This window comes from Grampus griseus (genome assembly GCF_964374135.1).
Source record: "Grampus griseus genome assembly, chromosome: 11".
NCBI classification, from domain to species: domain Eukaryota; kingdom Metazoa; phylum Chordata; class Mammalia; order Artiodactyla; family Delphinidae; genus Grampus; species Grampus griseus.
The window spans coordinates 52963948-52978535 of NC_139005.1; the positions used below are offsets into that span (position 1 = coordinate 52963948).

General features: G+C 37.1%; 1 protein-coding gene across 11 annotated transcripts in view; it reads right to left on the minus strand.

The window, feature by feature from the left end:
• Positions 1-14588, minus strand: part of GRIP1 (glutamate receptor interacting protein 1) — a gene marked incomplete at both ends in the record, with an annotated part of 697367 nt that overhangs the window by 139259 nt on the left and 543520 nt on the right. For all 11 annotated transcript variants that reach the window (XM_082666950.1, XM_082666958.1, XM_082666956.1 and 8 more), the window contains one exon: positions 12285-12430. In XM_082666950.1, the coding sequence (XP_082523076.1) occupies positions 12285-12430 (146 nt within the window). The remainder of the gene's footprint in view (positions 1-12284; positions 12431-14588) is intronic.

The window sequence follows — 14588 nt, forward strand, 5'->3', positions numbered from 1 at the left end:
TTAAGATAATGGTAATAGGAATATACACATTGATAATTACCTTAAATGTGAATGGATTAAATGCTCCAACTAAAAGACACAGACTGGCTGAATGGATACAAAAACAAGACTCATATACATGTTGTCTACAAGAGACCCACTTCAGACCTAGGGACACATACAGACTGAAAGTGAGGGGATGGAAAAAAGATATTCCATGCAAATGGAAATCAAACAAAGCTGGAGTAGCAATACTTGTATCAGATGAAATATACTTTAAAATAAAGAATGTTACAGAGACAAGGAAGGACACTACATAATGGAAGGACACTACATAATGAAGAAGGGATCAATCCAAGAAGAAGATATAACAATTATAAATAAATATGCACCCAACATAGGAGCACCTCAATACATACGGCAAATGCTAACAGCTATAAAAGAGGAAATTGACAGTAACACAGTGATAGTGGGGGACTTTAACACCTCACTTACACCAAAAGACAGATCATCCAGACAGAAAATTTATAAGGAAACACAAGCTTTAAATGACACAACAGACCAGATAGATCTAATTGATATTTATAGGACATTCCATACAAAACCAGCAGATTACACTTTCTTCTCAAGTGCACACGGAACATTCTCCAGGATAGATCATATCTTGGGTCACAGATCAAGCCTCGGTAAATATAAGAAAATTGAAATCATATCAATCATCTTTTCCGACCACAACACTATGAGATTAGAAATCCATTACAGGGAAAAAAGCGTAAAAAACACAAACACATGGAGGCTAAACAATACATTACTAAATAACCAAGAGATCACTGAAGAAATCAATGAGGAAATCAAATAATACCTAGAGACAAATGAAGGTGAAAACACGATGATCCAAAACCTATGGGATGCAGCGAAAGCAGTACTAAGAGGGAATTTTATAGCAATACAATCCTACCTCAAGAAACAAGAAAAATCTCAAATAAACAAGTTAATCTTACACCTAAAGCAATTAGAGAAAGAAGAACAAAAAACCCCCAAAGTTAGCAGAGGGAAAGAAATCATAAAGATCAGATCAGAAATAAAGAAAAAGAAATGAAGGAAATGATAGCAAAGATCAATAAAACTAAAAGCTGGTCCTTTGAAAGATAAACAAAATTGATAAACCATTAGCCAGACTCATTAAGAAAAAGAGGGAGAGGGCTCAAATCAATAAAATTAGAAATGAAAAAGGAGAAGTTACAACGGACACTGCAGAAATACAAAGCATCATAAGAGACTACTACAAGCAACTGTATGCCAATAAAATGGACCACATGGGCGAAATGGACAAATTTTTAGAAAGGCATAACCTTCCAAGACTGAACCAGGAAGAAACAGAAAATATGAACAGACCAAACACAAGTAATGAAATTGGAACGGTGATTAAAAATCTTCCAATAAACAAAAGCCCAGGACCAGATGGCTTCACAGGTGAATTCTATCAAACATTTAGAAAAGAGCTAACACCTATCCTTCTCAAACTCTTCCAAAATATAGCAGAGGGAGGAACACCTCCAAACTCATTCTACGAAGCCACCATCATCCTGATACCAAAACCAGACAGAGATACTACAAAAAAAAGAAAATTACAGACCCATATCACTGATGCATATAGATGTAAAAATCCTCAACAAAACACCAGCAAACCAAATCCAACAACACAAAAAAAGGATCATACACCATGATCAAATGGGATTTATCCCAGGGATGCAAGGATTCTTTAATATACACAAATCAATCAATGTGATACAGCATATTAACAAATTGAAGAATAAAAACCATATGATCATTTCAACATTTGCAGAAAAAGCTTTTGACAAAATTCAACACCCATTTATGATAAAAACCCACCAGAAAGTAGGCATAGAGGGAACTTACCTCAACATAATAAAGACCTTATGTGACAAACCCACAGCCAACATCGTTCTCAATGGTGAAAAACTGAAAGCATTTCCACTAAGATCAGGAACAAGCCAAGGTTGCCCACTCTCACCACCGTTATTCAACATAATTTTGGAAGTTTTAGCCACAGCAATCAGAGAAGGAAAAGAAATAAAAGGAATCCAAATCAGAAAAGAAGTAAAGCTGTCACTTTGCAGATGACATGATACTATACATAGAGAATCCTAAAGATGCTATCAGAAAACTACTAGAGTTAGTCAATGAATTTGGTAAAGTAGCAGGATACATAATTAATGCACAGAAATCTCTTGCATTCCTATACACTCATGATGAAAAGTCTGAAAGAGAAATTCAGGAAACAGTCGCATTTACCACTGCAACAAAAAGAATAAAATACCTAGGCATAAACCTACCTAAGGAGACAAAAGACCTGTATGCAGAAAACTATAAGGCACTGATGAAAGAAAGTAAAGATGATACAAACAGATGGAGAGATGTACCATGTACTTGGATTGGAAGAATCAACATTGTGAAAATGACTATACTACCCAAAGCAATCTACAGATTCAATGCAATCCCTATCAAACTACCAATGGCATTTTTCACAGAACTAGAACAAAAAATTGCACAATTTGTATGGAAACACAAAAGACCCCAAATAGCCAATGCAATCTTGAGAAAGAAAAATGGAGCTGGAAGAATCAGGCTCCCTGACTTTAGACTACACTACAAAGGTACAGTAATCAAGACAGTATGGTACTGGCACAAAAACAGAAATATAGATCAATGGAACAGGATAGAAAGCCCAGAGATAAACCCCCACACAGATGGTCACCTTATCTTTGATAAAGGAGGCAAGAGTATACAATGGAGAAAAGACAGTCTCTTCAATAAGTGGTGCTGGGAAAACTGGACAGCTACATGTAAAAGAACGAAATTAGAACGCTCTCTAACACAATACACAAAAATCAACTCAAAATGGATTAAAGACCTAAATGTAAGGCCAGACACTGGAAAACTCTTAGAGTGAAACATAGGAAGAATACTCTTTGACGTAATCACAGCAATATCCTTTTTGACCCACCTCTTAGGGTAATGGAAATAAAAACAAAAATAAACAAATGGGACCTAATGAAACTTAAAAGCTTTTGCATGGCAAAGGAACCCATAAACAAGACAAAAAGACAACCCTCAGTATGGGAGAAAATAATTGCAAACGAAGCAACTGACAAAGGATTAATCTCCAAAATATACAAGCAGCTCATGCAGCTCAATATCAAAAAAACAAACAACCCAATCCAAAAATGGGCAGAAGACCTAAATAGACATTTCTCCAAAGAAGATATACAGATTGCTAACAAACACATGAAAGGATGCTCAACATCACTAATCATTAGAGAAATGCAAATCAAAACTACAATAAGGTATCACCTCACACCAGTCAGAATGGCCATCATCAAAAAATCTACAGACAATAAATGCTGGAGAGGGTGTGGAGAAAAGGGAACCCTCTTGCACTGCTGGTGGGAATGTAAATTGATACAGCCACTATGGAGAACAGCATGGAGGTTCCTTAAAAAACTAAAAATAGAACTGCCATACGACCCAGCAATCCCACTACTGGGCATATACCCTGAGAAAATCATAATTCAAAGAGTCATACACCACAGTGTTCATTGCAGCTCTATTTACGATAGCCAGGACATGGAAGCAACCTGAGTGTGCATCAACAGATGAATGGATAAAGAAGATGTGGCACATATATACAATGGAATATTTACTCAGCCATAAAAAGAAACGAAATTGAGTTATTTGTAGTGAGGTGGATGGACCTAGAATCTATCATACAGAGTGAAGTAGTCAGAAAGAGAAAAACAAATACCGTATGCTAACACATATATATGGAATCTAAAAAAAAAAAAAATGTTTCTGAAGAACCTAGGGGCAGGACAGTAATAAAGACACAGACGTAGAGAATGGACTTGAGGATATGGGGAGGGCGAAGGGTAAGCTGGGACAAAGTGAGAGAGTGGCAATGGACATATCCACACTACCAAATGTAAAATAGATAGCTAGTGGGAAGCAGCCGCAGAGCACAGGGAGATCAGCTCCGTGCTTTGTGTCCACCTAGAGGGGTGTGATAGGGAAGGTGGGAGGGAGATCCAAAAGGGAGGAGATATGGGGATATATGTGTATGTATAGCTGATTTACTTTGTTATAAAGCAGTAACTAACACACCATTGTAAAGCAATTATACTCCAATAAGGATGTTAAAAAGATAAAGGGTACAAACTTTCAGCTAGAAGATGAATAAAGTCTGAGGATCTAATGTAAAAATTGTGACTATAGTTGATAACACTGTATTGTATAATATGCTAAGAGTGTAGCATCTTTACACCATGCATGTGTGTATCAAATTATCACGATGCACACTTTAAATATCTTACAGATCTGTCAATTACACCTTAATAAAGCTGAAATAAAAACAAAACAAAAAATTACACTACGGTCATTCTTGTTTAATATGGCCAACAAGAAATCCGTAGTAACCAAAAGCCCTCCCCCGCGATTTTGCAGGAAGGAAAAGTCATAAAATAAATAATTATTAGAGAATTGTGTAAGTTTTAAAAATCTTGAGTAAATTATGTCAGCACAGATTTGGTACCATCTGTACCCCTTGACTCTGTAACACAGGCCTAAGGACTGATATTCAGAATGATGTCCTTGACAACTGTATGGGCCTCTACCAAAGACCCAAGTATCTTTAATATATATTCTCAAAAACATTATTTAGAAATATTTTCAGCTAACGTTTAAGCAAAATAAGTATTCTGATGAATTTTAGAAAATAAAGCCATCCAGAACACATCATTTTTCAAACATTCTTTCTACTGAGGACTCAATGTTGTCACGGAATAAAGCCTCAGCTGCTGCTTAATCCAGGGTAGTGGGAGACCTGAGGTTCATTTTAGGGAAGTGGAGCATGGAAACCGTGAACTTTAATTCCCTGGTAGTCAACAAAAGTTTAGGTTAGTTATGATAAACACTTTACATGTATTCACTCGCTTAATCTTTTCATCAATCCTTTGAAGAAGTACTGTTATCATCCTTATATTAGAGATGAGAAAGTTGAAGCTTGGAGAGGCTAAGTAACTTGTTCAAGGTCAACAGACAGCCAAGATTCAAAACCAAGTTTGTCTGACTTCAAAAGGCATTACATTTTACTAAAGTTATTGTTTTCAGAACTTTTGCCCCGAGATGTTCAAGCTTTCCTTATATTTTATGTTATTTGGCTTCTAACATCAGGGCTCTGAGACCCAATCATTTGGTAGTACATTTTGACATAATGAAGTGGAGGGTTTTTTCCCTACAAACATTTAAAATAATTAGTTCATATTTATTGAGCAAATATTATGGGCCAAACACCACATATGCATTAACTCTTTTTCTCCTCACAGCAACTTGTGAGTGTGGTAGTATAATTACTACCGTTTTACAAAGGAAAAATCTGGCCTCCAGGACTCCACACTCTGCCTTGGTTCTCTGTCTCCATCACTTGATGTTCCTTCTCAATTTATTTCAAAGGTTCCTCATCACCTTTCTGATTTGTCACTACTGGAGAGACCCAGAGCTCCATCCTTGGGTCTTGCTTTTCTCTGTCCACGGTCACTTCCCTAAGGTGCCTCGTGGTTTTAAGGTCCATCTCTGTGCTGATGACTCAAAAATTTATACCTCCTGCCCTAACCTCTGCACTAAATTCCAGGCTTAATGACCCATCTGTATACTCCATACCTCCACTTGGATGATGGATAGACACCTCAAACATAACATATCCAAAACTGAACTCTTACTTTTCCCCCAGACCTATTCCTACCAGTCTTATCTCAATACATTTTCTTTAAAATTTTAACAAAGACTAAATTCAACTTTAGTTAATAAAATTGATAATTTCAATAGCTTTCCCAGACTACTGAATTTGCTAAAATTTGTGATCTGAGATTTACTAGAAAATATATCTCATTCCAGTGATGAGATATCAATATCTCTGCACAGGCACACACGTGTTTCCTACAAAATAATTTGTGTACTTTTAATAGCATATAAAGAAACTCAATATTTATATTTATGATTATAGACACACACATGCTTCCTAAGATATAATGTGACATAATTTTAATAGTATGTAAATAAATGAAGGTATTAAAAGTAAAATAATGCAACAGGGATGTTCAAGTGGCAAATGAAAAGGTGCTTCATATCATTATTCATCCTGGAAATATACATTCAATTTGCCATGGGATATCACTACATACCCATAAGAATAGATAACATGAAACAGACTGAGAATACCAAGTGCTGGTGAGGACGGGAAGTAAGGAAAATTCTCGTATGTGTGGCATCTATTACTTTCATCACCTGCTTTGGGAAAGTGCCATTCTTTGTCTTGTTCTGTTCAACACACATTCCTTCCTGCCCTGCCAAAGAGCAGAGGCTACACTATATCCCTGGACATAGTGATTACTGCAGTGGTCAGCATTTGCTCCAAGCTAAGTCACTCAGCATCTTTTAGGGGAGATTCAGTTTCATTTCTTTTTCTGGCATTATGAACTCACAACATAATATAGACCTGTGGCTGCCTGGGACCATCTGGTCATGACACAAGGAGAGCCTTTCGCAGGCAAAGAGACCTGAGAGACAGAACACCTGTGATATTACTGAACTTCTTCTGAAGTCAGGATATATCTTGACTCCCCACTTTTACAAGCTAATCAGTTCCCTCTTTAAATTATTCTAAATTGGTTTCTGCCATTTGTACCTGATGGCAACTTCATATACCAATGACCTATTGCTCCTCATTTTCCTAATTTAAGATCTTAAGCTTTCTATTGCAATTTTTCACCTATTTAGCTTTATCTAGGAGTGACAGAAAGGTGTCTCAGTGGAGGTCCATGAACTTTAAGTTTTCTACATTCTTTCATAATTTTATTTCCTTTGTACTTCTAAATATCTCCTGGCTTCCTTTAAAGATAAATAGCTTTTTACTTTAGAAGTTTAATTATTGAGGATTTTTATATCACAATGAGCTCGACAGGGTAAATAGCATTATTCTTATTTTATAGAAGTAAAAGATGATACGAAGAAATGAAATCATTGAGTCTAATATCTAGGGAGATTGGTAAAAGGAAAGGTTAGTTAATATTTTATGGACAATAATTCTAATTGAAAGTATCCTATATTCTGATTTTCTAAGGTACCATTTTTACTTCTTTCCACAAATTGTCATTCTCAATTATCTGACCTTATCTATACCTAATCCCATTTTAACCCTGTTTTAGAAAAACAGGATTGAAAAAAGCAAGAAGGACAAAACAGAGAAAGGATAATAATTACAGGGGAATACTGAAAACAATCCAAGTAAGACGATTAGAATATAGAAGGGTATTAACAAGTGAGAAACCGAGAATAGAGTATAAAAAAAATAATTGGGGGGCTACCCTAGTGGCGCAGTGGTTGAGAGTCCGCCTGCCGCTGCAGGGGACACGTGTTTGTGCCCCGGTCCGGGAAGATCCCACATGCCGCGGAGCGGCTGGACCCGTGAGCCATGGCCGCTGAGCCTGCGCGTCTGGAGCCTGTGCTCCGCAACGGGAGAGGCCACAACAGTGAGAGGTCCACGTACCACACACACACACACACAAATAATAATAATTGGGAGGCTAGAAAGGGAAGGAGAAAGAAAGGAAGACAGAGCATGAGCAACACAGTGGGAGAGAAAAGGCTGAGAGCAAGTAACCAAGTGCAAGAGAGTTGAATGGAAGAGAAGAGAGAAAAAGGAATTTAAAAAGACATAAAAAACCCAAATCAAAGTTTGCTCATTTGCTGTATAAAGTTAGCAAAACTTAAATAATAAAATAAATGTAGTATGCAGATAAATAATTTTCCAAAAATGCGTCTTTTTATGATAATAAGAGCTCTTATACTAAGACTTTAAATTCAAAAGTCCTATCCTGGAAAAGGGAACACTCTTGCACTGCTGGTGGGAATGTGAATTGGTACAGCCACTATGGAGAACAGTATGGAGGTCCCTTAAAAAACTACAAATAGAACTACCATATGACCCAGCAATCCCACTACTGGGCATATACCCTGAGAAAACCATAATTCAAAAAGAGTCATGTACCAAAATGGTCATTGCAGCTCTATTTACAATAGCCCGGAGATGGAAACAACCTAAGTGTCCATCATCGGATGAACGGATAAAGAAGATGTGGCACATATATACAATGGAATATTACTCAGCCATAAAAAGAAAGAAATTGAACTATTTGTAATGAGGTGGACGGACCTAGAGTCTGTCATACAGAGTGAAGTAAGTCAGAAAGAGAGAGACAAATACCGTATGCTAACACATATATATGGAATTTAAGAAAAAAAAATGTCATGAAGAACCTAGGGGTAAGACAGGAATAAAGACACAGACCTACTAAAGAATGGACTTGAGGATATGGGGAGGGGGAAGGGTAAGCTGTGACAAAGCGAGGGAGAGGCATGGACATATATACACTACCAAACGTAAGGTAGATAGCTAGTGGGAAGCAGCCGCATAGCACAGGGAGATCAGCTGGGTGCTTTGTGACCACCGGGAGGGGTGGGATAGGGAGGGTGGGAGGGAGGGAGACGCAAGAGGGAAGAGTTATGGGAACATGTGTATATGTATAACTGATTCACTTTGTTATAAAGCAGAAACTAACACACCATTGTAAAGCAATTATACCCCAATAAAGATGTTAAAAACACAAAACAAAACAAAACAAAAACAAAAGTCCTATCCTGAAATCTGGTGTGAAACTAGATACAATCAGACTAGCTAGCCCAGATGTCGAGTCCAGTATATTTAACAACTTAAGGTATGCTTTAAAAAATCAGTAGGCATGTGACAGATTCTTTATTAAATCTATTAAATTATATTAGGTAACTTTAGAAAAAAATAATATTTATATCCTAAGAAAAATACTAGTTCCAGGGCTTCCCTGGTGGCGCAGTGGTTGAGAGTCCGCCTGCTGATGCAGAGGACGCAGGTTCGTTACTCGGTCCGGGAAGATCCCACATGCCGCGGAGCAGCTGGGCCCGGGAGCCATGGCCGCTGAGCCTGTGCGTCCGGAGCCTGTGCTCCGCAACGGCAGAGGCCACAACGGTGAGAGGCCCGCGTACCGCAAAAAAAAAAAAAAAAAAAATACTAGTTCCAAATTAAAAAAAAAAACAAGGAACTTTGATACATCAGAAAGGGCAAATAAACTACTAAGAAGAGTTTTTACAAAAAACTGATAAGAACTAATATCCCTAAAATACAAATAGTTACACAAATCAATAGAAAAATGAATACAGGGCATTAGCAGACAATAGGAGATGAAAATGGCTAGTGTTCATACAAAAAAGCATTTAGTTGCACTAGAAATGTTTTTAAAAAGTAAACTAAAATATAAATGCAATTTTTACTTAAATCAGAAGGATTAAAACCAAAACTATTTAGTGCTGTATCTGGTGCTCTGTTGAGACAGGTACACTTAAAACATTGCTGGTAGTAATATATTATAAAGTAGGATAAGCTTTCTGGAGGACAATTGGAATTATGTACCAAATATTTAAAAAAGAAATATGCCCTTCGACTTAATGAAGTCAGATACACAGACAAAGATTTGGGTTAAAAGGATATTCATTCCAGTTATCTATAACAGCAGTCTGTTGGGAAATGGTTATGTAAATACAGAATTTATTTTTGGGTGTGGTATAAAGTAGGAGATTAATTGAATTTTTTCCCATGTGGCTAACTAATTGACCCAGTATCATTTACCGACTAGCTCAACCATTCCCCACTGATGTAAGACTACACCTCTGCTTACATATCTGTAGTGGTCTGTGGCATTCAATTCTCTTCCACTGGGTTCTTTATTACCTCATGTAAATATTACATAGACTTAATGGCACAATTTTAGAATGAGTCTTGAAATTGGATAGAACAAGTTTCTCTGCTTTCGTATTGTTTCAAAAACATTTTGGCTGTTTTCCCCCTCCCACTTTTCTTACATTTTAGAAACAGCTTATTAAAGTCCTCCAAAGATCCTTCTGGGATTCTGAATAGAATTTATGGATGCATTTGAAAGAAAGGATATATTTTAGATATCAAGACTTCCCACCCACATTCATGATGTAGGTCTTCATTTGTTTAAGTATTCTTTACATATATGCATATCTGTATCTATATCAATATCTATATCTACTGGGAAGATACAACTTTTGTTGTATTTATTCCTTATAGGAACCTTATTATTTTATTGTTGTTATAAATGGTATATTAAAAATTAACTTCCTAGTTTTGGCTGGTATATAGAAATGTAACTGATTTTTGTATACTGATCTTATATCTAGCAACTTAGAGAAACTTTTAATGAGTTTCCTTCCTGATGGCACTTTCCCCTATATTAGGGGGATATCTGAGAACTCTGAGGTATGAAAATTGTCAGGCATGATTCAGAATGTGAATGTGAGTAGGGAAGAAGGAAGACAGGTGAGTCATCCTCTCCCCCCCTGACTCTGGTAATAATGAGATATGGAGGGCTCTGCTCTGAAATGGTGCCCATCCCCAGAGGGGGAGCCCTTGTCTCTCTGAGGTGGGCTGCTCAGAACTTACAAAGTGTTGCTGTATTTAGTTTGGGAACTGGTTCCTTCTCATCCTTCAGGTTTTTGCCTACCTGTCACCTCTTCACTGACTCCTGATTGGCATCTGTCAGCCCTCCCCTGTGCCTGCCCTTATTCCCTATTACAGAATCCAGTTCATGCCTTTCATGGTAGGTAATGATCACTTTCTGAGTGTTTATTTGTTTGGTCATGTTCCTGTTTACTGTCTCTCCTCCTTGTCAATTGCAAACTTCATAAGAGCAGAGACCAGGTCTGTTTTGTTTATTTCTGTACTCTTGGTACCTGTCACTTAGCTTAAATATTAAAAAAATATATATTTGTAGACTGAATGAGTTAAATATGTCAAACACCTGTTTCAATTTTTAATGTGAATAATAAATTGGATCATCAGTTAAAATACATCTTACTTGTATAATTTTATTTTATCTTCCTAACTGCCTTTTAAAATAGGCACTGCTGGTTTCCATGTGACAAATGAGGTAACTAAGGCACAGTGAAATAAGTAACATGGTGCAAACTAATAGCTAGAAATCAGTAGAATTGAAAACAGAACCCAAATCATCGAACTCAAAAGCCATACAAAACAATAAAAAGAGAAAGAAAAAAGGGAGAAAGAGAAGACAAGAGAAAGGAAGAATAGAGGGAGGAAAGTTCATTCATTCCTGACCTTTCCATCCTAAGGGCATATCATACCACTTATTCTGCTAAGAACTCCTTAACTCACACTTTAAGTCTTTTAGGAAGCCTCATACCTCTCAAAGACATTTCAGGCCAGTAGACAGATTAAGAATACGTTCAAGCAACACTGTTCTACGTGAATCATATAGAGCAGGAAATAAAAGGAGTTTACAGTTACAGAATAAGTGTTTTTTTCTTGGCTACATTTTACCAGGACAAAACTTGCTGGTAAAGTCAGGCACACAATCAAGTCTGATAATTGTAAGAAGTATTTACAACATGATTTAGGTTTCAGTTTCACGTTCCAGTTCATTCTATCATAATTTATCTGCCTTAGTCAACTTTACACAAAACTTTGGCTCTCTCTTCACACTGAAAAACCACGTGAGAATATTTTTCCAGTTGTACTACAGTTGAGAGGGTAGAAATAGAATTACTTTCTATTGGAATCATTATTTCAAGAAAGAATATTGTACTCAACTTTCATTTTAATCAATGATACTATTTGTCCCCTTTCCTTTCTTTGTCCCTAAGTCTGATGATAAAATGGTAATTTCCATTAATTCTGATCAGCTGGCTTCACTCTGTGACGTAAAAAGAAGGAAAGGAATCCCCTACTGTTTCCAGTCTCCATGTAGTAAAAGAAAAAGTACTAGCCCCTAAGTTAATAACACCACTTTTGTGACTTGGAGGGGGAAAACACTTTCCTGCCAAAGGGTAATCCATGTATAAGAGCTGATTGCTAGGTGAAACACACTGACAGAATGAGATGTTATCATAGATTCTATCAACACAAGAATTCAAAATCGCTGAGAAGTACTCCTCACCTCTTTCTGAACTCAAACAGAATAATAATATGGTATTGATGAAATTCTGTCTGCTACAGGTGGACATAACAGTTCCTTCTTAATCCAAAGTGGTTTATCAGGGATGGACAGTGACATGATGTAGAGCTTAGTTAGAGATCCCAACCTCAGGATCCGACATACCCATGACCGAGACATCATATTCGATCAGCAGCGTCGCTTCTTGTCCACACTGTTTGAGAATACTCATGGCCTCAGCGTGCGTGGTTCCAAGAAGCCGAATTCCATCCACACTGAGCAACCTATCACCAGGTTTGATTGTGCCCTCTCTGAAGGGAGAATAAAGAAATAGTCATTAATTTAGCATCATGGGGCTTAGCATTAATAGTCACTCAGCCAAAGAGGCTCTTTCACACACATTCTACCATCTATCCCATTTGCATTTCCTTTTAAGCATCAAGTGTGACATTAAGAGAGTAAAGAGGTAACCCTGACCAGAAAGTTGCTGCAATATGAAAATCAGTAATAAGAAAATAACTACACATTAGCAAATAACCAGGTCACCCACGATGAACTCTTGGGGTGTAAAAGTAATAAAGGCACATTTTCTCTTTTCTAGGGTTTTGCCAAAATGTCTAAAATTGATTTATTAGAGCCCAAGAAATAGCACTCACCTATTTTCCCAAAGCCAGGTGAGCAGAAAAGTCTGCTGGTTTCATTCAATTTATCACCAGTGAACCCAAGCTGGATAGGGAATGCTGGTGAAAAATTTCCCTAGTCTGTAAATTTTCCTACTGATTTATAAGGCCATTTGACGATCATTAAATTGATTCAGTCTCACATTCAATGGAAAAGGCAGGCAAATACTATTCTCCCTTCTGTGGCCATAGACACTCAAGGCACTGGGAGAAGATGCCTCAGGACAGTCATGACACCACTAAAATGTAGCCAGAGAGGCTACCAGATTATAACCCTCCTGCCTCAGGGAGGGTCAATGAAGATAAGAAAATCAGATGCGGGGATTACAAGTTTAGGATTTGGAAAGAATAAAAGTATGCAGGGATTACAAGTTTAGGATTTGGAAAGAATAAAAATGCTGTCTTAAATATCTTTCACCCAGCAACTCTCTATGTATTTTGACTCTAAATTTTTATCTTAAATTCTTAGATTTCCTTTCGTCCTCCATTAACTCAAAAGCCATACAAACTAGTAGCCTGCTCCTGACATTTCTGTCAACTCACAAACTAGTAGCCTGCTCCTGACATTTCTGTCAACTCAAACTCTAGAATGTTATTAAGAAATAGAAATATTCTCTTTTGCTTCAGGAAGAATCATTCACAAGAAAAGGCAGGAGAAGGAAAAAAAAATGGCAAAATTTCCTTGAAAATTTTGACTTTGTATTATCCTCTGCAAAGGCAAATACACTTTAGTGCAGAGGAGAACCCAGTGTCTCCATATTTTCTCATTTTATATTAAACATTGACTTAAAAAACAAACTGAGCTAACGGTATGAGCTTTGAAGGAAAATAAATCTGAATTTCTATCCTAGCTGGCAAGTCATTTAACGATACTGGGCGTCAGTTTTGTCACCTGTAAATCTGGATAAAAATACCTGATTTAGTGGGTGGTTGTGAAGATAAAATAAGATAATGTCTGCCAAGTACTGAGCACAGTTCCTGGCCCATGGTGGTCACTCATCAAGCAGTATTTATTATTATTATTACTATTTCGAGTGCTTAAGAAAGGTTTTTAAAAATCCATCCTAGGCTGAAACATAGTGCAGAGTCAGGGGTAATCAGTGCGTTTTCCTCCTCTCCTTCAACTATATCTAGTGGCAGGCATTGTGTTCCCTACCATTATGGAGCAGACTTTTCGCTGTGGGAAATTAGTACAAAGATAAGCATCTCTTGAGACATCTAAGTTGTGAGTTTACTTGGGACCCCCAAGGTTTATTGTAGGAAAGCTGAAGGAGCTTCTATCAGATATTCAAATTAGCCAGGAAGAGAATGCTCTAAACACTAACACTGACAATATTCCTTCCCTTTTACTAAAAGTCACTTCTATTCTGACACACATAATCATCATCAAAGGGTGATAATCATGATAAGGACAGTTGGCAATAGTAAGAGTCAGAGAACACCACCACCTGTCTTTTCAGGTTAGGATATTACCAATTGGAGAGGATGCATTTCAAGGACCTGCTGTTAAAGGGCCAGCTGCCTTTTTTTTTTTTAATAATTAATTTTTATTGGAGTAGAGTTGCTTTACAATGTTGTGTTAGTTTCTACTGTACAGCAAAGTGAATCAGCTATACATACACATATATCCCCTCTTTTTTGGATTTCCTTCCAGGATGAAAGGCCTCCTGCAAGGCACCATAAATCTCTAATCTTTGATAAAACAAAAAACCTTGAAAGGTATGCATTATCACCTACATTTTACAGTTGGAGGGAACTGAGCTTAGAACTGTTAAGTCATTTGCCAAAG